At 40.4% G+C, this 25,145-nt stretch overlaps 5 protein-coding genes and 1 long non-coding RNA gene across 6 annotated transcripts; 2 read left to right on the forward strand and 4 right to left on the reverse strand.

Moving 5' to 3' along the window:
• Positions 1 to 106: 106 nt before the first annotated feature.
• Positions 107 to 10,698, reverse strand: trpv1 (transient receptor potential cation channel, subfamily V, member 1). The gene is made up of 17 exons (XM_079566509.1): positions 10,504 to 10,698; positions 10,150 to 10,300; positions 9,116 to 9,317; positions 8,857 to 9,008; positions 8,611 to 8,769; positions 7,882 to 8,019; positions 6,217 to 6,515; positions 5,745 to 5,921; positions 5,193 to 5,348; positions 5,026 to 5,121; positions 4,875 to 4,945; positions 4,480 to 4,645; positions 4,035 to 4,101; positions 3,630 to 3,958; positions 2,256 to 2,377; positions 456 to 568; positions 107 to 221 (listed from the first exon to the last, which is right to left on the reverse strand). Exons 3-17 carry the CDS (start codon positions 9,310 to 9,312, stop codon positions 154 to 156), a joined length of 2,310 nt encoding a protein of 769 aa, XP_079422635.1. The 5' UTR covers positions 9,313 to 9,317; positions 10,150 to 10,300; positions 10,504 to 10,698; the 3' UTR covers positions 107 to 153.
• LOC306970524 lies at positions 10,537 to 23,665 on the forward strand. Its single transcript, XR_013793403.1, has 5 exons — positions 10,537 to 10,579; positions 12,721 to 12,889; positions 18,301 to 18,425; positions 18,502 to 18,601; positions 23,558 to 23,665. It is a non-coding gene; the product is annotated as an uncharacterized lncRNA (long non-coding RNA).
• On the reverse strand, positions 11,223 to 15,577 carry shpk (sedoheptulokinase). The gene is made up of 7 exons (XM_079566512.1): positions 15,374 to 15,577; positions 15,143 to 15,281; positions 14,733 to 14,892; positions 14,506 to 14,658; positions 12,695 to 12,870; positions 12,247 to 12,447; positions 11,223 to 12,007 (listed from the first exon to the last, which is right to left on the reverse strand). Exons 1-7 carry the CDS (start codon positions 15,509 to 15,511, stop codon positions 11,610 to 11,612), a joined length of 1,365 nt encoding a protein of 454 aa, XP_079422638.1. The 5' UTR covers positions 15,512 to 15,577; the 3' UTR covers positions 11,223 to 11,609.
• emc6 (ER membrane protein complex subunit 6) lies at positions 15,819 to 17,000 on the forward strand. Its single transcript, XM_079566514.1, has 2 exons — positions 15,819 to 16,018; positions 16,378 to 17,000. Exon 2 carries the CDS (start codon positions 16,412 to 16,414, stop codon positions 16,742 to 16,744), a length of 333 nt encoding a protein of 110 aa, XP_079422640.1. The 5' UTR covers positions 15,819 to 16,018; positions 16,378 to 16,411; the 3' UTR covers positions 16,745 to 17,000.
• Positions 17,275 to 21,833, reverse strand: p2rx5 (purinergic receptor P2X, ligand-gated ion channel, 5). The gene is made up of 12 exons (XM_079566511.1): positions 21,582 to 21,833; positions 20,818 to 20,968; positions 20,593 to 20,664; positions 20,442 to 20,517; positions 20,255 to 20,339; positions 20,010 to 20,090; positions 18,494 to 18,635; positions 18,260 to 18,393; positions 18,093 to 18,186; positions 17,947 to 18,012; positions 17,780 to 17,868; positions 17,275 to 17,697 (listed from the first exon to the last, which is right to left on the reverse strand). Exons 1-12 carry the CDS (start codon positions 21,710 to 21,712, stop codon positions 17,421 to 17,423), a joined length of 1,398 nt encoding a protein of 465 aa, XP_079422637.1. The 5' UTR covers positions 21,713 to 21,833; the 3' UTR covers positions 17,275 to 17,420.
• On the reverse strand, positions 22,651 to 25,029 carry LOC306970522 (polyubiquitin-B). Its single transcript, XM_079566513.1, has 2 exons — positions 25,012 to 25,029; positions 22,651 to 23,374 (listed from the first exon to the last, which is right to left on the reverse strand). The coding sequence occupies exon 2, from the start codon at positions 23,359 to 23,361 to the stop codon at positions 22,666 to 22,668; it is 696 nt and encodes a 231-aa protein (XP_079422639.1). The 5' UTR covers positions 23,362 to 23,374; positions 25,012 to 25,029; the 3' UTR covers positions 22,651 to 22,665.
• Between the last annotated feature and the right edge of the window lie 116 nt (positions 25,030 to 25,145).

A 25,145-nucleotide genomic window follows, 5' to 3' on the forward strand; every position in this document is an offset into this window, starting at 1 on the left:
CTGTTTTCTGTTTTATTATAATTTGTTGATTCATGTCAATTCCTCAGCTTCACAATTCCCCTGTTAAGTCTTGGATAGACCTACAGGGACCTACAGAAGTAAACTTTGGTGAAGTGCCTCAATGTCCTGGGAGTTTTAACCAGCAAAGAGGAGCTAGATTGGACTCATCTCTGTGGAGTCATAAGTCTTCTTGTCTAGAAGTAGCACTCTCCAACTCCGCCCTGTGGACAAAAGAGGAAGTGTTACAAAGCTGCATGTGTCCTGCTAAATGGCCAACCTGTTATAGCCTACATACATACATAATACAATTCAATAATTCAACTTAAGTATGAAGCTTGGAAGTAGGCCTGGCAGTTAAAAAAAAAAAAAAAAGCAGGCCTCATTGTACTTTTATTACTAAACCAAATGAATGGCCACTATATTTGCATTCCTTTTCAGCCAAATGCGCTCTTTACCTCTGCTTGGTGGCGTCCCGTGGTCCCGCTCCCTGTCATACCGGCCCGGATCCTCATTGATTTGGATTTTGACCAGGTTGCTGTTCCATTTGTTCCAGTTGACTTCCTCCACTCTGAGACGACAAGAGGACACATGCTCCAATTACAGTGTGCCGTGGGATGCATCAGTCAGCTGTCGGAGCGGCCAAATTAGCGGGGAACGAACGAGCGAGCGCTGTGTACTTTGCATCACTGACCCCCCGCTCGCACAGCCGCGCTCCGCAGCCCACACACCTTTTGTTTACGCTTATTAATTTTTACTCACTGCCGTCTGCTTTCCCCTCGGCGTTCGGAGACTGCTGTTTTTGTGACACGGCCGAGTCAAAGCGCATTCAACAAAAAGAGTGTTTTTGTCGAGAACTGAGCGCAAGGTCATAACTTTTACCTGCTTATTTTATTATTATTATTATTATTTGACTGTTAATAATGATGATGATAATATTAACGCAAAACACAAAAGGTGAACTTTATAACAGTGTTAGACTCATTTGTGCGATTTCTTTTTCTTTAAATTGCATTAATGTCAACATTTTTTTCAAACATAGTAACTTAGTAATGAAAGCAGACATTTCTTGGCAGCCCATAATGCACCACTAGATGGAGTCATAACCTCCTGCACTGCTCCATCAGCACTCCCTAGACTCAATGGGGAGTTGCCTTTGCCAAAGAGCCTGCAGAAGAAAAGTAAACATACTATTCTTTAACCTCATATGAGTAGGTAGTGAAAGGAATAGTTCACCGTTTTTCCATGAGATGTGTTTTTACCTGAGCTCAGACGAGTGGATGTGTACCTGTCTGGTCTTTGTGCGTGCCCTCAGTCACACAAAAAGACCAAAGATGTTGCTAGCATTTGGCCTCTCCCAATGTATTCCTATAGCTCCAAACGGGGGTGAAGTTGGAAGCTACCACGCTCTTCAACAGGCACAAAGACCAGACAGGTACGTATCAACTCGTCTAAGGTCAGTATGGAAAAACGGTGAACTATTCCTTTAAAATGCATGCACAACATAATAGAGAGAAAGCTTATATATTTTTGCACACGCTCTTACATTGGTTACTTTTAAAGGTTGACAGCTGCTCATGTGACATTAATTCAGTGTGAACCGATTTAGAGTCACAATCTCAACATTTTTATGGACCGTGGAAGGAAGCCAATGATGGCTCAGAGATTTAACGTCAGTAACTCTTTGACATAAGAGTTACTGAACTACGTCCTCCACTAAGGCCCGGATCTAGAGTCAGGCCCACCTTAATGTACCCATAGGGCTTAAACAGAATTGTAGGCCCACACCCCCCTCAGCGCAAAAACTAACCCTAACGCCAACCTATAACCCGAACCCTAAATCCCACGAAAACCATAACCCTGCTACTCCTACAGGTATCCCTCTGGGCCAGGTAGGGCGGGCCTACTCCAGGTACACACACAGGAGCGCAGCACAATCATCGCATACGGTTAGTCATGCCGCAAAGTGAAGTGATTGACATGAAAATCATAGAATCAACTACTTGCCCTTGACTATGGTAGGCCCCTGGGCTCCAGCCCCTGCTACTCCATTGGTTAAGGTGGCTCTGTCTACAGTGGTGCAAAAAGGTGCATTGCAACCTCATTTTGACATGTTTGCACCCTCAGCTTTAGTGGGTGAGAATCTCTAATGCACCCTCAGTCAGTTTGTTCTGGAGCCGGCGCTGCCTCCACTGAGTTACACTCCCCAAAATAGTGCGATGTGTGCGTAACAGTGAATAAATTGTGCTTTGCCAAACCTGAAGCAGCGGCGGCGGTCGTTTCCGAGAGCCGTACACAGGTTTTTGTCCTCTCCACAGCGGAAACTCTTCCTCAGACAACACAGCAGCCTCTTCTCCATATCCAGGATGGTCATAGCCCGCTAAAAGGCAACACAACTGTAAGCTCTCAGTCACGCAGGAGTTTTCCATCATATAGAAAGGTAGGAAGGGGATTCGAAATGGGTAACACTTTAGAGTACAGCCCGCAAGTTCCATGTGTAGGTACAGGCAACAAGAAAGTAATTACACATGCAAGTAAAGGTAATTACACATTAAAGTGTAAGATTTAATAAAGGTGTGTACATAGCGTTTCACTTTAGATTACAGCCCGCGCTGACGTGTAGTTACACATTAGGTATAGTGTATTTATTCATCAGTTTTATGGTAATTTTCCCAAATTAATGAAACTTGCCCTTTGTAAAGCTGCTGCTTTATATGGGCCAAACACCTGCAATACACGTTGTACACCTTGCTACACTGTGTACACCTTTATTACACGCTGTATACAGTTGTTACATCTTGTACTGTACACCTTTGATGCACTTTGTACTCCTTTATTAAGCCTTGCACTTTTGTAATTACCTGTACTTGCATGTGTAATTACTTTCTCCTACACAAGGAACAGTGATCGAAAGCAAAATGCGAAATATGTACCAGAACCAATTATTAGATAAAGCCCTGAGATCTGCATGTATCTATCTGGCTGCTGAAATATTGCTGGTTGCTGCTGAAGCCTCTTGAGTGACAGCACAAGGTTTGCTATCGAGGATACTGACAATAGACGCTTTAGTTCATTTCAACCCAAATTGAAGGTGCATTATGGAACATTTTACAAGGTAAAAGTTGATATTAGTGCATATTTGACCTTTTAGAGACCCAGCTGCTGAATGGGTGGTGGTTTGCATGGTTCCTTTGGTTTCCATTACGGCGGCCTCTATAACACTACAGGATCAAGTGTTTTTAGGGTTTCTGGTAGGTTTCCTCTGCTGATGGAACCATCTCCATGGTTACGCACACACTCCATCCAAAAGACAGATCAGTAACCCTAAAAAACTATTGATGCTGGAGCGTCCTAGAGGCCTCTGTGATGGAAAATAAAGGCGCCATGCAATTTGCAAATCACCCTTACAGCCACTGGGTCACTGAAAGTTTCATAAAAGTTCCATAATGCACCTTTAAATAAATTCTTTGCACACCACAGAGCACATGGTCCAGATGTCAAAGGGTTGTTGTGTCCACTAATGAGCCACCATAACAGTAAATAGCAATGATTAATTTGAAATAAATAAATAAATACATATAATACTTAGCTTTTTCCCACATGAACTAAACTTTTCATTGCGTGTTTCTGACCTGCAGCTTCCATATGCTGGTGGTCTCCAGGGTGAGCTTCTCCACAGTGCGGTTCATGAGGGCGATGAGCATGTTGAGCAGCAGGATGTAGGTGAGGATGATGTATCCGATCAACAGCACATAGAACACCTCTTTATACTTATAGTGCTCGGTGAACTCCATGTCGCCCATCCCAATAGTGAACTTAAACAGCTCCTGTATGGTGTAGGAGATGTTCCTGTAGGTGGGTTTGACGCATATGTGCTCCTCTTCAACTGGGAAAAAGAAACGTCCCTTTGTAGTGTTCTTTGCAGGAGGAGTAGGTGGCTCTATGAGCAGACTGACCACCGCTGAAACAAGAGCCACCGTATTAGAATGTTTTCACATATTTAAGAGAGACGGGATGTTGCATAAGGAATGTGTTACCTGCTGAAAAGCCAAAGAGAAAGACGACATAGACAAAGAGAAATCGCAGAATGTCACTGAGGATCATCTACAAATAGAAAAACATATTTAACATGATCTAGCAATATACTTAAACTGGACATTAGGAGAACACTGTGACCACCCACATACAATACATTCAAAACACGCTCAAGGATGTAGCTCTTTAATAATAAACCATGGCCTCCTAAGCCATGAGCTTGACTTGCTCCTGACAATGACAACGTAATGCTTCATGCGTATGCTAATGCTTATGTATTCATTCAGTCTAACAATAATAATTGATCACTTTTAACATCTGCAATATGAGTGTACAATGCTGTGTTCTTATTGTTTAGTGCTTTTTATCTGCACCTCAAGTAAGTTTTCAATCATCAGTTCACATCGGTGTTTGTACAGTGGTCTGTGTGTAGGACGTGGAGTGTACCTTCTGGATCATGACACTGTAGATGCCCATGTGCTTGTCTCCTCTGGAGTAGTACAGCAGGTTGACCCAGCTCAGGGCCAGACACAGCACCATAAAGCCCAGGTACTCATGTCTCCCACACACGTACAGACCCGCTGCTGCCATGAACAGCAGGGCCTGTATGAGACTAAACAATGCAAACAGCTCTTTCAAAACGGTGGCAGAATATCTGACATTATCTAACACTTAATTCCAATGTTTGACTCAGGAGCAAGTTTGACAATACTTCATTACTTTGGCATATACATCATATTTTTAGGGAATGCAAAACAAGCTTTTTCTCTTTAGACATGAAGACATAGACACGTTATTAAATGTTATGTCTTTAATTTTAATAAAACTTACAACATACTTACAAAAGAATGTCATAATATCCATCAATAAGCAAAGTTTTAAACTTTGGCCTCTTCCGTTTCATTTCTACAACCTTGAGGATTGAAATATGTTTTTTATTTCAGTACTTTAATACATACATTGATAAAAATGTTCCATCAAGTTCTCACATACCCCTGTAATAAAGAAAACGAGGTTTGCTAGTGCAATCAGCAGTTGGCCTCCAACATACAGATATCCTTCAGTTGTGTGCTCAATGGGAAATGGCGGCTGCAGAAGACAGTAATATTAACAGAATTGGTCTGGTTATGTTATAGCAATGTTCTGAGAACAATACTTACGCTGTCGTCCTTTTTATTATAGGCCACAACTGTGAAAATTATCAGGTACAGCAGAAAGCAAATGAAATTAAAGAAAAACAATCCCCCAGCAAATCTTTTCCACTTCTCATCGAGCAGATGAATTATGGGCTCGTTTTCCAGCATCTCATGGCGATTCTGAGAAGATAAAGATGTTTATGTGTTTATTTGATGAGGAAAGTACAGGTTAATGCTCATGTATGTAAACATGCCATGTCAGACTCTTAACACTGACTAAAGTGTGCACCTATTTGCTATATTCAGGGATATTGAGTTGCCTTGTGTGCGAAATGAACGGTATGAATAAAGTTGCCTTGCCTTTTACGTCAAACACAAACATTAATCATGTTTGCCTGTGTGAAGAGATAGATATCTAATATATATATCAACATATTTTATAAAATGTTTCAGGGACTATACCAGCTCTTTTCAGCATAATTCATATAATTTGAGTTTTATACTTTGAGTTTCAGCGATTTGCCTGATATTATGTTGCTCCAGTGTCAGGAATTATGTTAAAATGCAGATACTGACTGGAATGCCGTTGCCGTAGACCAGTATCTCCAGCACAGAGTTCTCTTCAAAGGAATCCACAGAATTGAGGTCGTAGAGGGAACTTTGTACAGGACCATAAACCCACTCGGTGAATTTACGAGACAGGTGCTTGGTATGTGGCTCATGAAACTCTCTTTTCAGGATATGGGAAAAAAGCTGCAACACACAATTATTAGTCACAACCATTAACAGTAATAGTGATTCAAGAGTAATGGCGAGGGTGATCTTTTTGTAAAACCTTTTTGTTTCTTACAGGAACAAAAATGAAGTTTGAAAGACAGAGACATGTTCCTTGTAAAATATACTGTAAGTAAGAGGCCTTAAGGACGACTACAGAGATGGTTTATGGATGTGAAGAAAGCGGACATCAAAGAGAAGAGGATGCATAGATTTGCATAGGTGGAAGACAACATTTAAAGGGACAAAAGGTCATAAATACTACACTGTTTACCCCTATCTTGCCTGTCTTGGCGGCCATTTTGAGAGGAGTGAGCCCGTTGGCATTCTCAATATCCTCCAGTTTGACTTTAGGCTGCACGCTGGCGCTGGTCCTGAGGATGCGGTCGTACATACTGGTGATGAACTCCGTGTTCTCTTTGGAGTTGTCGGCGATAGTGACCAGAGCGTGCAGCACTGTGTTCCCATAAGAGTCCACCTCTTTGGGGTCGGCCATCTTGTACTCGTTCAGCATGAGAAAGTCCACCATGTCGGGCTGGTTGGTGCAGGCCGCCAGTGAGAGGGGCAGCTCGCCTGGGAATGACACAAAGAGTTGACAATTCAAGTACAAAATATTATTAGTAGAAGTAGAAGCAGGTATGAGGTCATCTAAATGGTAATGGTCTCAACTTATATAGCACTTTTCCACCTACATTAGGCACTCAAAGCACTTTACAGCAAGGATCCAGTCACCCATTCGCATTCTCATTCATACACCAATGAACGCAGACACTAGAGGCAAGGTGGGTGACATGTCTTGTCCAAGGACACAATGACAGTGGGCACCTTCAGCAGGCGGGATTCAAACCCCAGACTTTCCGATCTTGAGACGACCCGCTCTACCATCTGCACTACTGTCATGCATTTTGAAGGTGCATAATGCCTTAACGTTTGACCACTGTGGTCTCTACAACGCTCTAGGATCAATCGTTTGGATGGTTTACACTGCTGACGGACCCTCTAACCAGAAAACCTACAAAGCAATTAAGAGAGTTGTATCACAGTGATGGAAAGCAAAGGCGCCATGATAACCACTCATACAGCTGCTGGATCACTACATGGTCAAATACGCACTAATATCAACTTTTTTTTTGCATGAAAAGTTGCTTAATGCACCTTTAAGCGACATTAAAAACACGCGTGCAATTCTAAAACATCAGAAAAACTATTGAATTCAATAAGCAAAAGACAAAAATCTAGATTCACTTGAGGCTTAGGTTTTGCCACAAACCAGTTTCCTCAGGGCTGGGACCTGCGCCTGATCATGTATCACTGCCCACTGTCCTTGTGTGAGCTACAGTCACCAATCAGCCTTGAAGAGGTTGCAGTTTGTGGCAAAACATCTTTGAATCGAGTGAATCCAGCTGTTTTTGACTGATTGGATCCAATAGCGTGATTAAACACACTTTAGTTAGTGTTCTTTGTGCTGTGTTTGTGAAGGCTCTCAGTTGTGTGTATTGTAAAGATTCAAAAAAGCATATTGGCTTTGTAACAACAGAGACACATCAACATGCTGTTTTAAGTTAACTAAGCCGTACGTTTCCCGATGCCGACTCAACCTTCAAGAACATGTTGTCTACAAGCTACTTGATCTTGAACCTCACTGTTATTTGTCACAAACAGAACAAAATCACATAGAGGTGATTGTTTGTTTTATGCTTCTATATTCACTTATCCTTTTCCCTTGCCAAAATGCAACTCATAACGTAACAGTGTCTTCTGGCGTTTATACAGAAAAAGATCATACATTTTGTTTTCTGTGTTTTTCCTGTAGCATATTTATTTCTGATGCCGTGTTGAACAAAACCATTTCCTCTATGAAACCTAGAAACAGTCAGTCACATGATGCCTTTGTCACTATCTTTCCCACTTCGGTTTCAATCTCGTGACAGACACTCACCAAAGTAGAAGTTGGGTCCATCATGAGGCTGAAAGAACTTCCCACAGGCTTTAGCGTGGACATCCGCTCCTTTACTGACCAGCAGCTGCACATAGGACACACTCCTCCGCTCAATGGCAATGTGCAGGGCTGTTTGACCTGCAAGCGCCCAGAGATTTAATTCTGATGTGACCCTGAAAATTATGTTTTTATTCCTATAAAGATTTTACAATTCTTTTTCTATAGAAGCTGTACATTCCTGTAACTTATAAATTGAAATTACCACAGATCTAAACTTTTATGAAGGTTCAAAAACCAAGTAACAATGATTAAGAAAAATCGGAATAGGTCTGCCGCTGTTTGTCAAATGAAATCATTTTTAATTTTACATGTTATTTCAAAAACTTCTTCAATGTCTATTTCATTGTAGTGTAGTCAGTGTTTTTTCATTTTTCACACATGCCCCTACTCCGAATGTTAGCAACTATATGAAATCAAGCATGAACTACACATTTCAAACATGTCTGGGGAGAATGTATGCAGACAATATTAAAATAAAATATTTGACAATGAAAAATACTCGTATTTCAAAGATAATGGGTTTTTAAATCATATCCTTACCATTTTGTGGTTTTAAAGTGTCAAAATGTAACCAGGTTATCAATAGTTACATTTGAGTAACTCTTAAAACTCCATGTACAAATCCATCATACACTAAAGATGTTTAGAACTAAGGAAACAGCAGCTTACCTCTATAGTAATGGTGAGTGTAGGCGGCATTTACAAATTTATGGATGTCGCTTGGATTTATGGATGCCGAGATCTCGATTAAACGCTCCACAGTCGGGTTTTTGCCGTCTCTCAGGTGCATCAGTGCTTTCATTAGACATGTTTTCCCATAAGATTGATCTGGGGAATGAAAACCACAGACACTTCAGACACAAACGCGTTAGAAGTAATTTTACCTGTATATGCGCATGTAGCATGCAAACATACACAGGGAGTCTGAGAGCCTCATATTGTTCTGCTGGAAGTACTCTTTTAGTCCGTCCAGCCGGCTGACGTCACCATCGGCCACTGCCTCGAAGAGCCGCTCTCTGGTGAACTGGCCCCGTCTGTTGTCATTGTCCTTTACTCCTCGGATTCCCCTAAAAACACAAAGTACAGCAGCCCTTCACATTGGTCCAACCACAGCTAAGGCGAAGGATATAAACGGCCATAAGGTGACATGATTGGTGCATATGGGTTCGCTCACTTGTCAAAATCGGGGTTGAATCTAATTAGAGGTTTGAGTGGATCCATTTCCTCCTGGTAATCTGTGTCCATAGGAGCTTTGGGAGCTTCTCTGGAGGAACTAGAGCCATCTTTATATTGAGCTTGTTGTTTTGCCTTCTCCCCCTCCGTCCTGTTGTCGACCTCCAGTTGGAAGCCAAACTCTGTTGTCTTGCTCATCTCACCTGGGATAAAAAGTTAACATACTGTATTAGGCGGCTGTTGTACACGAGGTTTATGCCGTTATAACGCTGATAAAATAAAGTCTCGATCAAGTGTTTCATTAGACTGTTGGTTCTAATGAATTACTCTGTAAATACTGCTGTAGTCTGCTCTAGGTCAGTGACCTCTGAGGGGGTAAGAGCACATATTTGAAGACATGTGATTTTCAGAGATGCTGACAAACAAAGACATGTATTTATAGTAGGATCAGCATGGCAGCAGTACACAGAGCCTTAAAACAAGATCCACATTTAATAATCAAGAATATAATCAAAGCAAATCGAGAAATACAAATAATAAACAACTTTTGGTTAAAGATTCTGCCTAAGATCATTTAATTTGTGCAGCTTATATTCCTTTTTGTTTATATTTCTTCTTTTCATTTGGATTTGGGGAAGCAGTGACTCACAGACCACTCTGTCTGTCTCTGACAAAGGCCAATGATAAGAGGAAACAACCCTCAAAAACCTCAAGATTAACAGTTTGTTGTCAAAGCAAACAATGAAGAGACCAACGTTCTGATATAACTCACACAGTTTTTGTGGCTGAAGTGTACAGACTGACATCTTGTCCTCATGTATTATTTATACCTATTGATTTACAACCTCTATACATCACTGTGCATCATGTGTATAATGCATCTACTTTTACCAAACTGCATAGAAGCAAAACATCTGAAAGACTAAGAAATATTGTAATCAATTGATTCTCTCAGGATGTAGACATGAGAAAATATATCATATCTCCAATCAAAAACCAAAGCTATGGATATAAATGAGACATATTTAGACTCACCTGAGGTAAAATTTGCTCCAACAACAAAGAACTCCCGTCATGTGTCCAACAATGTGTGAACAGTAAATTTGCAACAGTCCGACTGGCCGAGATGCTGGTTCTTCTCTTCTGAGGAGGGAAGCAGCGCAGCAGAGAGATAGTGTGACCCGCCCTAGAGAATATGAGAGCACATTACTGCGTCCTGAGCACTTAAAAGGATCCTCTATTGATCATCTCAGCTCACACCAAGATACCACAATGTCTTTCAGCTACGGGAAATGGACTGATTAAAGCGTGCCTCCAACATGTAATGCAATGCTAGAGTAACAGATGAACATTTTAAACAGCTGTAATTAAATAAGATGTAAATAAAACCTTGATTAATCTGAATCTTCTGTCTTGTTGAGCTTTTCAGCCCTGTGGGACCTCTTCTTGGGCTCTTTCAGTTCTTGTAAGTTTCACATTGATGCCTCTTTCCTCTGCTTGTGACTGTCACTTGCGGTTGCATGGTATCTGCCCACCAGCGTGCCTTGCAGATATGTGCCGCACTTCCTTTCATATATACAGCAGATGTTCTCCAAAACAGATGCATTGGCCCTGGCATTGCCCAATGTGCATAGAAACAACGACAGCACAATAAACACAGACATAAACAATGAAACACATGTGTAAGACTAGCATCGTACATTATAAAACAAATAGTTAATGCACTAGCAGAGCAGAGCAGTGACCGTATTAAGAAGGCACTTACCTACTTATATTGCTGATTTTTGTCTTATGATGGCACAGCTACTTTCCTGCCTTTCTGAAAGCTAATTTAGGAAATGGAGGCACAGACATTACTCACTTCCTCACAGCATTATAAAGCTAACTGTGAAATACTTTTGGCAGCCATTTCACACTATATACTAGAACTACTGCATATTCAAATGTAGTTCATATAGTTTTGTGAGAATATTTTGCAAATACTTGTGGCCCCTGAAATGAATTAAACATTGTCAAACCAAGTATTGATTTACTGATAACTGTAATTTGGATTTATTCACAATTGCAAAAACATTTTACATAAAACGTTTGTTTGTATCGATGTTTTTAGTTTTGATTCTCAAGCTGTCAAAAAGCAGAATGAACCCCACACTTCGGGTTGCCAGATCAGTAAACCTAAAACAATGTAAATCTATCATAATGCTTGCTACCATAATGCCAGCATCTGTCTCCAATCAAGGCATCCCATTTTGAGTTGTGATTGTAGTACCTTTTTAAAAATGTATATAGTACAAATTAACCTTAAGGTAATGTTTGAATACTTTCTACCAAGAATATTGATCTATTGTTGGTTATTTGATTAAAAATAATAGAGTAAACATGCTTATTTATGTTACAAGTAAAACATTCTGCATTCTGATTTCGAAATCCCACTTTGACATTTTAATTTTGTGTGTTGAACTTGATATTAATAGTAAGGAAGGACGAGTGCTGAGTCAGAGTCGGTCACAGAGCGCCATGGCCACGCCCACTGCAGAGTCTGCATTTTGTCCGTACACAATTGACATCTGAGAGAAGGCTCGCTCCACTTCCTGCCTGAGCACTTGGTTACGCGCCAGTGCCGTCCCGCTGCCCACGACTCTGGTCACCCCTGCGTTCTGCAGATAGTCCGCTGGCATCATGGAGGTGACGTTACTGATGACGCCACGGCAAAGTGCTCGCATCACGTGGCCCAGAGACAGGTTCGAGGGTGAAATGTCAGTCACCTGTCCCAAGCAGAGAGAGCTGTGTCGCTCCCCGAGGATGGTGGGGTGCACATTCAGATCAGTGGTATCTTGATGGAGAGCACAGCTGATTAGCTTCTCATATATGGAGGACTCTGAAATCTCTGCACCTATTGAGGAAAAGGTGTTTCTTTAGAAAAAGGCTTAATATCACAGTTGAGCTGGCACAGATCTTCATACCATACCATTAAAATGTTTTACAATCTGTATACTTAGACCATGTTGCCTTGGAAACCCAACAACATTTTTTATTGTGAAGGCCTATGTGTAATTAACCATTACTTTAAATTGTATTAAACAAGCACATTATTAGTATTTTGCTTTTAGGAAGAATCTTTTTCTTACTTACCGAGATCACTCATCCACTTTGTGAGCATGTCAACAAAGGTAGCAAGAACATTTCCCCCATTGAGTGATGCTGCCACGGCCAGGTAGGATGAATCAAAATACGGGAAGTAGGAGATGGAGGAGTTTGACAGGGGGGAACTTGGGGGTGTGAAGCCGGCGGGCATTGCATGGGTCAGTTGGGCAGAGGTACTGATGTTAAGAACTGCACATATAAAAAGGATACAATGTGTTAGAAAAACAATATCATCTTGTGCTTCTATTTTAGTTGTTTCCTGTTGTATGTATATTTTTTGCTGATGATGCATTTGACCAATTACCATCAAGTACATTAGTGGCTCTAATGCAGTATCCATTGGAAGTGCACAAGTGAACAAGTGCATTCCATAATGGTAATGGAATGCAATGGGCATACTACATAAAGACTGACTATAATGTCGACCCCATTTCACCTGCGTCTGTGCTTGTGCTCATGCAGGAGTAGACAGAACACTGCAAGTCCCCAAGGGCGGCCCCCACTGGAGTCCCAGCGCCAATGCCGTGCCAGTCCATGCACGTGAGCCCCGCCAAAGCCCCGGACGGTACGCACTCAGGAAGCAGGTGTGTAGGGAAGCCTGCTGCCTCCAAACTACAGCATGCACACACAGGTTAGACAACTATCAGATTAAAGGAATATTTTAGGTTTTTGACATAGGGCCTCATTTTGTAGTGATCCAGAGTGTTGTTGATTTCCAGAGTTTTTATTTATTTATTCATGCAGTCCTTATATATTTATATTATATTTTCCTTATATATGAGTTTAGTGGTGCTAGGCTAGTGCTATGCTAGCGAATGTCTATGGTAACTACTAGCCTGCATTAAAAACCTCTTCAAAATCATCCAAACGCTACCATATCTGATTTGTAGGAAGCTCCTTTGTGAATTCCACGTGTAGTAATGCTGGGGTGGAGTTAACTCAATCAAAGCGTTGTGTCTTCCGGGTTCGAAAAATACCTCCAGAAAACACTTATATTTATCACAAAAATGAGTGCTCCGTAGTGGTAGAGGTACAATATATCATATAAATGCCTATACTTAACTTTGGAATGGCTAAAATAGCAGGATATAGCTCCTTTAAAGGGATATTTCAGGATATTTGACATAGGGCCTCATTTCCTAGTTATCCAGAGTGTTGTTGATTTTTGGAGACATATATATATTTTTTTAATTCATGAAGTCCTTATATTTTGAGAGTTTAGTGATGCTAGGCTAGCGCATGTCTATGGTAACTAGTAGCCTGCATTAAAAACTTCAAATTAATCGGGTCGTCCTCCAAACGTTACCATATCTGATTTGTAGAAAGCTCCTTTGTGAATTCCACGTGTAGCAATGCCGGCCGCAGGTAAATAAACTACTGTAGATCCGGTAAGCTAGCAGATCACTCCGCCGCTGCATAGCTTACAACCAGGAAGCTGATGCTGCTCAAATATAATCAATTTCTTAAATGCAAAATGGTTATATTTCAAAAAATATTCAGTCAACACAGACAATTATATGGGTAGTCTGATGTTATAAGTGATTTGCCTCAGGTGCACTGTGCTTGGGTCAGACTGTTTTTAATGCAGGCTACTAGTTACCATAGACATGCACTAGCCTAGCACTAGCCTAGAACCACTAAACTCTTCAAATATAAGGACTGCATGAATAAAAAATTAAAAAAATGTCCAGAAATCAACATCACTCTGGATAACTAGGAAATGAGGCCCTATATAAAAATAAAAAAAATCCTGAAATATCCCTGGTCTGTAATTCAAGCTGTTGAAGAGGTTAGCCAGAAATGCATATAGGAATAATAATATTGTCTCACTACACAGAGCTTTGATGACTGGTGTGTTAAGGGATTTGTAATAACTTCTAAATACTTCTATACCGACAATTAATGTTTTTGCATGCTTTCTTTAAATTTGACGGTGCTTACTACAACTATTATATTGAGACAGCGGCAGACTACACCTAATCATTTTCAATATTCTATTTGGAGCAAAGCTTAACAGCACATTTTTATAAGATCAATACATGCTGCTAAAACCTAAAAGCTTACACCAATTAGCTAATTAAATGAATATGGCTACAGAAGGACTTGTAAATGGCTTGTAACTTTCTGCAACACTTACCAATTAGCAGAAAAGTTAGAGTGAAGCCCTGAATGCATGTGCAAATGTTAAAAGGCTAGACAAAGGTCATACCAGTCTGAACAGTCCATAACAAGCAGAGGTCCACATACATTTCAAGATTCCACTGGCTGGTCGAGGTGTTGAAGTAACCCCAGCTGGCTGCATTCTGAGGCGTCATCACACATCTTTCTAAACCACACAGCATAGACACAACATAGTCCTGGATTGTCCCAGCAGCCGTAAACTGCTCTAAAAACTCTGGCCTATAAAAAAAACAAAAAAAAAATTTAATTCCAGTGACATAACTTAACATTAACAAGTCTCGAAAAGTGTTGACCTGTGTTTGAGGAACCAGAAAATGGTGGCACACCCAAAACCAGTGGCCAAACTGAGATGTGAATTTGGTTTTGGAAGAGTGGAAAGAAAATCATTGTTGCAGCGCCCGTCCTGCCAGGTGATCAGCTGACTGGTGTCTTTAGCAGTGAAGAACTCTTTACCTGTGAGAGAAAAATCAACAGTTATAGGGTGAAGTTGCAGCTTATAAACAGCAGAGGGCGGCATTCATTCCACATTAACACGCTTTCTGCAACGTAGACTCTAATTACAGAAATACTGCTAATAAAAGTAGACAGACAAGACCTTCTCCATTAGTCTAGCCTGGCTAAATATTCTTACAACGGGAAATAAACATAAAATATTAACTCACGCAAAGCAAAACAACAACAAAAAACGCCAGTACTCCCTTACGCTGGTCTTTCCAAAATAAAACCCCGTGCATTTGCCCCGACAGTCCAATGCGAGTAACATTTTTCAACTTGTCAGCGGGCAGTTGCTGGATGCACTCGTTGAGGGTGTCTATTATGCGCCCCGTGTCCTGCTCGTTTGCCTGAACAGAGATAAACATCAGTTACTTATAAAGTCAGGTGAAATAGGCAATAGTTGTGTGTGTGAAGCAAGTGAGCTCTCTCTCTCTCTCACCTTGATCCCACAGCTGTCCGCTATCTCAGATGTAGTTTGCAGAGAGTGACTCGCCACCACTAGCCTGGAGCCAGATTCTAATAAAACCGCTTTTATAGATGTTGTTCCCAAGTCTATGCCAAGAATATATGTGGACATGACGGCTAATTATACAGGAAAGTGTCTTTTTTTTACAACGATTATTCTGCACCATGATCAGAACATCTGAAGGGGCAAAGTCAACAGCGATGCACTCAAGTACAATAGGAGATTATTTTAGCTTCATTTGACTTCCAGTAATGTGTCACTTTAAAAAACAACAACTATAAATTCCTGAAATTGTTTTACAACGGTGCGTTTTTCACGTGTATTACATTATTTTATATTCATCTGTATTATCCCCACAGCGCATGTGACTAAGAGGAGTTCTTTTATCCCACGCTTTATTGAGCAGCGAACATACGCCGCTCCCATGATGCACTGCGAAGAACAATGGCCGACATCATCCATCTTTAGGAGTGTTGGATCGTATCATCTACAATGAATGATTTACTCTGAACGATTTAATTGTGAACGTACGGTGACCCGTCTTTGATTTTTATGCATCTGACTACAATGGTGTTGTAATTTTTCAGAGGCACGGGGCAACGTTTGCTGTGATTTTCCGTAAGTACAATATTACAGCCCGTTAGCATAGGACTAGCTTACATGCTAACATTGGAAATGTGGATATATAAAATAAAATAAACATTAAAACAAAAGAGAGACACCGTTCCGTGCACGTATATATATATAATGGTGACAAACGTCTTGAATATTTTGTATTATATTTTGTTAATACAAAACCTCTGCGTCTGTACATTTCCTACTAACATATTAAGCTAGTAGACCTTTTGCACCTGATGAAACACCTGCTTATCCGTGTCAACATATAACAAAAATAAATGTGCAGTTCACGGTGATTCCATTTTACTGTTCTTAAAGATGATTTGAGTTCAATCGATGGGTTTGTGTTTTTTTTTTAGCAAACCGTTTTGTGATACCCTGACCAGACCCAAGATGGCAGGAGTGGTAGCCAAGCGCGAGGGGCCACAGTTCATCAGTGAAGTGTCAGTGAGGGGCAACGCGGCTGTTCTGGACTACTGCCGCACTTCTGTTTCCGCACTGTCCGGAGCGACAGCCGGCATCCTGGGCCTGACCGGACTGTATGGTTTCATCTTCTATCTCCTGGCTTCATTTCTCCTCTCTCTACTGCTCATTCTCAAGGCTGGACGAAGATGGAACAAATGCTTCAAGTCACGGCGGTTGCTCTTCACTGGGGGCCTTGTAGGAGGGCTTTTTACCTACATCCTGTTTTGGACTTTCCTTTATGGAATGGTGCATGTGTATTAGAGTAGCTAAGACAAATGTGACCTCATGAATTGTCAAAATGCGGTCTATTATGTTATTAACCTAGTTGGAACCTAGTTGTGGAGATTTACAGCTAATGTTTTAATTGATGGCTCTGTTTGTATCTCATGCTAAGCTGCCTGTTTAGTGACATTCATACTAGAGTAGGAGCTACTGAAGAGCCACATAACACTGTAACAAATCACTTATCAATGAAACATGAATAAAAATGTTAATACTATAATTATTTAAATAAACAACTTTACAACGTGTCCTCGGTCACATCACATTTGATTTTAGCAGCAAATAAAATTGTATAAATATGCAAAAATTACAGTAACATAGATTTCACTACCTCACAGTAGTAGTACATTATTGTACACTTATAGTTCTGTATTAGGCTATTGGTACATTTAGATCCTTGGCTTTATCAAACACTTTGTCTTCCCTTCTTTAGTCACATGTTGAACCAGTTGCTATCTGACTCAGAAGATAAATTCATGCTATTGCCTGTAAATCTGATTTGGAAATCAGTCAAACTTCTCTTCCCACAATAGAGAAACACTCCCTGTGTCAGAGAATCAGGAGACAAACATGGCATCAGTGCTACTGGGGTCTGTAATGGTTTTCTTAACTCCACTGAAAGGTCAGAATTGGACCATGCTTTATACGTACAAAGTCAAAAACGTGGAGAGAAGCTGACATGCTGCTTTTGGTCTGTTGCTTGGGGCGACTGGAGGGCAGAGTATCTCTGTCCAGTGTTGCGGGGAATAGTTGGTCCTCGTCTCTCCACAGAGCTCTGGCTCTCTGATGCAGGAGCTTCAGTCTCCTCATTTGTAATTGAATTAATAACTTCTTTCTCAACTGATGGCTTTTTAGATCTTCGCTCACGGGATGTTTTAGAATCTTTCCCATCTTTGCTGTCCTTTCCGTCCTTGGGTTTGTGCCGGTCTTTCCTTTGACACACAGTCGATAATACTTAGCCAATAACATCCCAAATGAGAAGATATTTTGTAAAATGAACAAAAATGATCATACTTGAAGTTGACGATTTCAAACTTGCTGTTTCTGTAAAACGAGCTGGTGTTCATCATATAAAGTAGAATCATGTCACAAGCAAAGGCTCCCTGAAACGTACAAATATGCTATTAAGTGGCACCAGACAGAATATTCAATTATATCTAAATAAAAAATGTACAACTCACAGCGCCCAATAGAGCAACACCTGAGCCGATAGCAATTATAGTGGGAACAATACTAAACTTTCCTGCCTGACATAAAAAAAAGAGTTTTGAATGAACTCTAAAATGTTCTTCTTGAATTACTCAAGGAGCAAGAATGTGGTAATTACCTGGCCGTTGATCATAATATCAAAACGAATCCCATATACTTTGTACAACGTGCGATATGTTTCACCATTTTGGTCATTGAAATACTTGGCATATCTGCAAAGAAGGAAGAACATCAACTATACAAACTCAACAGATTAACAATGTTCAGGTTCAGGAAGAGTCAGACCGGAAGTTGTATCCTGATGTGATGGAATTGTTCTGATTTAGGTCCAGGCGTGTGTAGCTGTACTGTGGGTTACACAGTGAATAGTCTTTGTCCAGGTCACACTTCCACTCAATCAGAACGCCAACAGAGCCACCCTAACAGACAGCAGTACAAAATGAGTTAAAAAGTAAGTTGTTGTTTCACGATCACACCACATCCCTGTTGCACATTATTTTAACCGTTTATTTGCTTTACCTTTGCAGCCATTTCCTGGAAGTCATTGCCTGTCCAACTGACCAGAGTTCCCAGACGAAATATGGGACAATATGGATGAAAATCTCTGTCATAGGTGCAGTTCTTCAGGTAATTGCTTTCAGCAGTTTCCAGAACATTTGATCTAATGAACCAAAATATCACATGTTTGAATTAAAAATGATATATTATTAGTCCCAAGGAAAATTCTTGCACAAGCAGATCAAATAAGATACATTTGTAAACAGGCTTTACACTGAATTTACAAATCCATAACATACAGGTCTGTATACAGTATATGCCCTATCAGAAGGTGACAGAATGGCCTGTCTATTGTAATGGTCACAGGATTCTGAAACATTAGACATTCAAAACAGTGCAGTGTGTATGTTAGTTATAAAGTACGTTTAATTTACTAATGCAAAACGTAACCAGTAAGAGGAACCAGCCGACAATTCTGTGAAATACTGAAATACTAACACTCAAATTAAAATTAAGCTGTGAATATCTACTATATAAAGCACAGGCCAAATTACCATGACTTCAGTGAATACACCGCCACCCCCCCCAAAAAAGTTGCCATCTGGATTTGATGATCTGGGGTTCCTGCAGTCGGTCAGGTCTAGTTTCAGCAACATTACGCACCCAAAAAATAAGATCAGCTGACTACCCGAGTATTCTGAATGACCAGGTTATTCCATTTTTTTTTTTGAATCCGTGATGACAATGCCAGCATTCATCAGGCTCACATTGTGTCACAGTTGTTCAGGGAGCACAACATTTTCACCCATGGATTGGACGATAAAGTCCAGATCTTATCATCATTGACAATCTGTGGGATGTGCTGGCGAAAACTTCGCACAGGGGTCACACTCTCCCACCCAAAATATATTAGTGGAAAATTAATGCAACTTGATGGGAACAAATCTTGCAACATTTCATTAGATTATCAAAACAATTCCGAACCAAATGTGTAGGCATTCAAATGAAATATTGTGACTTTTTTAGGGGAGCTGTGTAATTTCCTTCACTTCTAGGAAACATAGTATAAACCAGTCTGTGCCAGTCTGTGCTATGTAAATTATGTTGTGTGCTGCAGCTGGCTGCTTTGGTTGTTAGCTATAGCCTGAGAGCATTTTGTTTCCATGTAATCTGACCCTTACTCTGCCATTTAGCCACATTACTTCATGTACATTAATCTCCATTAAGAGCCACCATATAGTGATTAGAAATAGACATGACATAAAGCTGTGTTATTAGAATAGAATACTGACTGATAAATTAGACTTGGCTTGTGAGAGCTATGAGCACTAGACAGAGTGTGATACACCTGTCCAGGGCAAGGCTCTCTGTCAAGGACGTCTCAGATGACTATTTCACTGTCTCACCATTGCAATGCACAGGTTGGTATAAATAGCATGCTTTGCACCCTTACAGCTATTTATGGAGCACATATATCCCCAGTTCTCTCAGTGATCTTGGTCATTTGAAACCGTGAGCAATCAGTATCGCCACTTACTTTGAGAAATCGAATTTTGGAAAGCGGATGAAATTTTTGATGTAGACGGTAAAGTTTTCAGCTACACTCAGCAAGGGCTCTCTGGAAGACAGGGGACACACACAGGCAGCTGGTTATCAAAACAAACACACCAAAACAAATACCGGATTGCATTAGGAATAAATAGAAGCTGTCATGTTTTATAGTCCTCGGGAGGGATCAGGGAGAGTGAACAGCTCTGAAAGATGATGATAGAGACCACTCACTGGGGTCTGGGGCTGGACTCAACAGGACACCAGGCGTGGATCTCACACGTTCCAGTGCTGTTTATACACACGCCGGTCTTGATTCCTACAAAGACAGAAATAAATTAAAATATATCTCAGTAATTTTAGCAAGTAATTAAATTCTTGTACACACAGAAAGTTGAAAAGTTGAATATTTTGTTCTTACCATTACCAGCTATTACAGCTTCTCCCTCCTCGCAATCTTGGTCGCTCACACACCTCCCATCTGGTACCTTATAACTCTGCATTAAACATCTGATTTTAATACATTACAGAGACAACTGTTACACCTTGTTTGTCTTTCTGCTCATGCTCACCTCAGGACAGAAGCCCAGCCTCTGATTAGGAGTCTGTATATAATTTGTCACTATGAAGAACACTTGCTCACCCTGCAGAAAAGAATTGGGCCAGACAGTAAGATTGGGAGGCAAAAGGTTAAATTAATTAGGCTGCTAAGATGTCCAACATGATTAGAAGGAGGGTTGACTAAATTGGCACAAAGGTTCTATAATAATAAACAAAGAATAGTCAAGATGTATTACATTTGGAGGAATTACGTAGTCTTCAGACCCCCATATGTGGAGCCCTGCTTCTGTGTTGTTGGTCAAAGCAACACCTTTCAGTTTTGTGATGACTGAGGTCTGGATGGCTTCTTCCTTCTCCTGATATCCTTTCTTTGCAACAAACACCCACCTGCACAGCAAATCATTTTTGTATTTATGACAACAGCTGATCAGCCTTTTAGCTAGACCCTTTTAGCTAGACCCTTTTGGAAGACATGCAGCACGGTTCTAAAACCCCAAGGTGATTATTTGGTCAACACTTGAGATGAATGTTGGAATAAAAAGTTAAAACAATAAATTCATAATAAATAATAATAAATACATTCATTTAAATGTGGATTGACAAGAACATGTGTTCATGTCAGCCATGAGTGTAATGTACAGGATGACTGCAGCTCTAAATGCCAGCGTGCTAAATATGTTTTACAGACAGTATCGATGCACATTAAAGGAGTTATATGAACATAAATGCTGCTCAAAAGTAATTGAATGTTATAACGTGGAGTCACAGCGTCACAGTCACCTGCTCAGGTTTCATTTGACAAGTGACATCACACAGTGAGGGGTTGGACAACACTATCAACTCTATAATAAATGCATTCCCCTTGACTTCTTTGTAAAAAGTACCCAGACAACATGCTGGCAGTGGCAGCTGAACAGCTGAAAACAAAGACAGCACGCATTTAACTATTTTTAACTGTGGGTAATTTTCTGAAAGCTTACTGTATCTATTCGTCCCTTACCCGATTATGTATCCCAGAACAGCAAGCTGATAAAGTCTGAATAAAATCCCAATCTTCCTATTTTCAGCAATGACATATTTCTCTGTTTTATAGTTGAGGAGAGAAAGGAAAAAGCCTCCTTGAGCTGCCATTCCTTCTGCACAGTCCAGTCGAGTGAGCAACAGCCAGTGACTGTCAGGCTGTCAGCTGATATAGTAGAGCACCAGGTTGACCAGTGAGGTTAGAGAGGGGCTGAGCAACACCCTTCGGCCTGTAAAGCAACTACACAAGCGGAGCAGATCACTTGATTGCACTTGGTTGAACTTTAATTTCCACTATACACCTGACTAGGTGGTTTTGAGACTCTCAAATCTTTCAATTCTGCACCTAATTGTTATTATGTGTATAGTGTAGTATTTTCCTCATTTTTGCAGTTATTTCTTTTCACAGTTCATAAGGCAGTACTTATCTTGTCTTATGAACTGTTTTTGAGCCATTGTGAATGAGTGTACATAATAGAAACAAAAAAACAAAATGCCCTTACCTCTTGCCCTTAGATTATTACACATGTGTTTATCCCAAAACTAAGCCACCACAAAGACAGTACAAAAGCCATCACCATGTTCATGATATGTTATTCCACAACAAATATCAGAATCAGAAAATGAAAAATTGCTATTGCTACATATTCATTTTATTTCAGAAACATGGTTTTGTTTAATAGTACTAGATTAAAAAAGAAGAAAAATATATTTAAAGAATGGCTATAGAGTTCTGATGTAAAAAAAACAAAACAATAACTGTTAATGGATTGTTAAAAAGTGTACACATTTTTCAAACTATTACCAACAATATGAACGATGGAAATTCTGTCAATTAATTGAGTCCTGAGCTCATATTGGCCATGAGGTGTGTAATGCAAGGTTAAAGAAATGAACCTGCAGTGACATCTAGTGTGTTATTAAATCCCCACCCTGACAACATGTACTGCACAGTTGAAAGGATATTCCTTCCTAAAATTGGTAACAAATAAAAATAACCAACCAAACATTTAAACAGATTAAGATGAATATGTTTTATTATGCTCTTAATCAATAGCATTCAATCAGATTTCTTGGTCACCCCTCGGACGGAGCACAAGTTGAAGGGTGGTCTCTTTCTGGATGTAGTAGTCGGAGAGGGTGCTGCCGTCTTCAAGCTGCTTGCCAGCGAAGATCAGCCTCTGCTGATCTGGGGGAATGCCTTCCTTGTCCTGGATTTTGGCCTTGACGTTTTCAATGGTGTCACTTGGCTCCACCTCCAGAGTGATGGTCTTCCCAGTGAGGGTTTTCACAAAGATCTGCATGCCTCCCCTCAGACGCAGGACAAGATGGAGGGTAGATTCTTTCTGGATGTTGTAGTCGGAGAGGGTGCGACCATCTTCAAGCTGCTTGCCAGCGAAGATCAGCCTCTGCTGGTCTGGGGGAATGCCTTCCTTGTCCTGGATCTTGGCTTTCACGTTCTCAATGGTGTCACTTGACTCCACTTCCAGAGTAATGGTTTTGCCTGTGATGATTTTCACAGAAATTTGCATGCCACCTCTCAGACGCATGACAAGGTGAAGGGTAGATTCCTTCTGGATGTTGTAGTCAGAGAGGGTATGACCATCTTCAAGCTGTTTGCCAGCGAAGATCAGCCTTTGCTGATCTGGGGGGATGCCTTCTTTGTCTTGGATTTTGGTTTTGACATTTTCAATTGTGTCACTGGGCTCTTCTTCAAGGGTAATGGTTTTGCCAGTAAGTGTCTTGACAAAGATCTGCATATTGGAATCTGACCTATACAAAGATAAGGCAAAATGGCAAAATAAAAATAAACGTATAGTCTCCATAGTTGTAACCTGGTAGATCTGTGTGTGTGTGTCTTGGGGTGGTGACACAGGTGCAGGGAATCAGCTCTGGGAAACACCAATCAGCAGACTCACACCACTATCTCTCTGGCTCTGGTTAATCTCTGTCCAGGTCTGCAGAAGGGGGAGCTACGGGCGTGGCCCTCAGAGCAGAAATTAAGTGGGTCCAATTCTATGGTCCAAGGCAAAACTAAGGTCCGATAAACCACAGCCAAGCAACTCCACTGACTTCTCCCCTTCCCCCTAAAATACGCACACCTGCACTTTTGGACAAATTCCTCGTTTTAACATACCTTTTAACATTTTAAATCTTTGTTAACAATAAAACTGAATCTTTTAAAACTAGAAGCTGGCTCTGCACTTTTGTCCACTAAACTGGTTGGTCAGACAGAACTCTGGGCGTTACATAGTCATCAGACATAAGCGGCATACGTCATATTTTACTAGTTTATTGATTACTTCTGAAATGCAATTTGAATAGAAATGTTAGTTAAATGACAAGGAATTAGAACACTAGCTGGTGCCATTCATACACATGTATGTAGCCTATAGTTTGTTGAAGACTTTAAGTTGTTTTATATCCCAAGTAGTTTAGATTGTCCTAAAGTTAGATTGCCTAATATGGGACATCAAAGCTCTGATACAATAAATGTCTGAAATTAGTGCAAGTTCATAAAATGGTTGTATAAAATATGATATATTGGATTATCAAAGATGGTTTATAATATGTCCTAATCACAGATCAGGTTGAAAGAGCCTTCAAACTGGAACTTGGATTGACAATGACATTTCTTGATGTAAAATAATGTAAAATAATACTGCTTCTGCCTCTTGTTATTACAGGAATAGAGTAAATAAAGTAGCCGTTTAAAATGAATGATATTGTTCATCATGTGTATTATTCCATAATTGAGGGTTGTGTATGGGTGACTGTTCTTATGTTTATCAGAGCATTAAGCATGAACAAAGTATGGAGACTTTGACAGACTCAACCAGTGAGTGAAGAACATGTTAAAAACACTAACTATTGCTTGTATTGTATAACAGTGCTCAAACATTGGCCACCTTTAACCACCTGGTCAAACCAGGCCACTGTAAATCTAGGCTGTAGCCATTGACAGTGGTTTTAGCCAGCAATACTATCGATTCAGTTATGAATAGTTTGGCTTTGAGAGTACAGTAGCTAGCCTATTTGTTTCTCATACTCTGTCTTTCAATCTTGTGCAATATCCAAAAATCATCTTTGGATTTGAAATAACATACTGGGGATATCAGAATGGTACGTTATATAAGCCAAATGTCCCAGATTAGCGTTAACTTTCCACGTTATTTGGCTGAAAGAATCGTAAACCACATAACATTAACTTTAGGGCTAACGACGTGGCTAGTCGGTAGCTAGCCAGGCGTAACGTTCACTAAACATGAGGAACTTCACCAGTCACCTCCGTCATGTAGGTTTTATAATCCCCGTTTATTCTGTCATCAGACACCAGTAAGTTTACCTACAATTTGGTCTCTTGCTTGTCTGACTGTTGCAATGGTTCCAGCTGGGCCCTGTGAACCCACCATGACACATCTAGTCCACTGATCTTTTGCCCAAGTGCCAAAATGCCCTCATGATTTATAACTCCAGGCTAAATAGCTTTGACATAAAATGTTGAAGCTGTTCAGATTATCCCAGAAACAAATTTTGTCTCTGG

Source organism: Gobius niger (assembly GCF_951799975.1).
Source record: "Gobius niger genome assembly, chromosome: 11".
In the NCBI taxonomy this organism is placed as follows: domain Eukaryota; kingdom Metazoa; phylum Chordata; class Actinopteri; order Gobiiformes; family Gobiidae; genus Gobius; species Gobius niger.

Coding starts and splice junctions, on each gene's coding strand:
- shpk (XM_079566512.1), bottom strand. CDS start 15,511: ATGTCCACATATATTCTTGGCATAGACTTGGGAACAACATCTATAAAA. Junction 14,893..15,142: donor TTTATTTTGGAAAGACCAGC/GTAAGGGAGTAC, acceptor TTTCTCTCACAG/GTAAAGAGTTCTTCACTGCT. Junction 12,008..12,246: donor AAAGTGGATGAGTGATCTCG/GTAAGTAAGAAA, acceptor TTTCCTCAATAG/GTGCAGAGATTTCAGAGTCC.
- p2rx5 (XM_079566511.1), bottom strand. CDS start 21,712: ATGGCAGCTCAAGGAGGCTTTTTCCTTTCTCTCCTCAACTATAAAACA. Junction 20,665..20,817: donor ACTACGTAATTCCTCCAAAT/GTAATACATCTT, acceptor TCTTTTCTGCAG/GGTGAGCAAGTGTTCTTCAT. Junction 18,187..18,259: donor ACATCAGGATACAACTTCCG/GTCTGACTCTTC, acceptor CCTTCTTTGCAG/ATATGCCAAGTATTTCAATG.
- LOC306970522 (XM_079566513.1), bottom strand. CDS start 23,361: ATGCAGATCTTTGTCAAGACACTTACTGGCAAAACCATTACCCTTGAA.
- emc6 (XM_079566514.1), top strand. CDS start 16,412: ATGGCAGGAGTGGTAGCCAAGCGCGAGGGGCCACAGTTCATCAGTGAA.
- trpv1 (XM_079566509.1), bottom strand. CDS start 9,312: ATGAGCAAGACAACAGAGTTTGGCTTCCAACTGGAGGTCGACAACAGG. Junction 8,020..8,610: donor CACTCACCATTACTATAGAG/GTAAGCTGCTGT, acceptor GGGCGCTTGCAG/GTCAAACAGCCCTGCACATT. Junction 6,516..7,881: donor TGGACCCAACTTCTACTTTG/GTGAGTGTCTGT, acceptor TGTCATTCCCAG/GCGAGCTGCCCCTCTCACTG.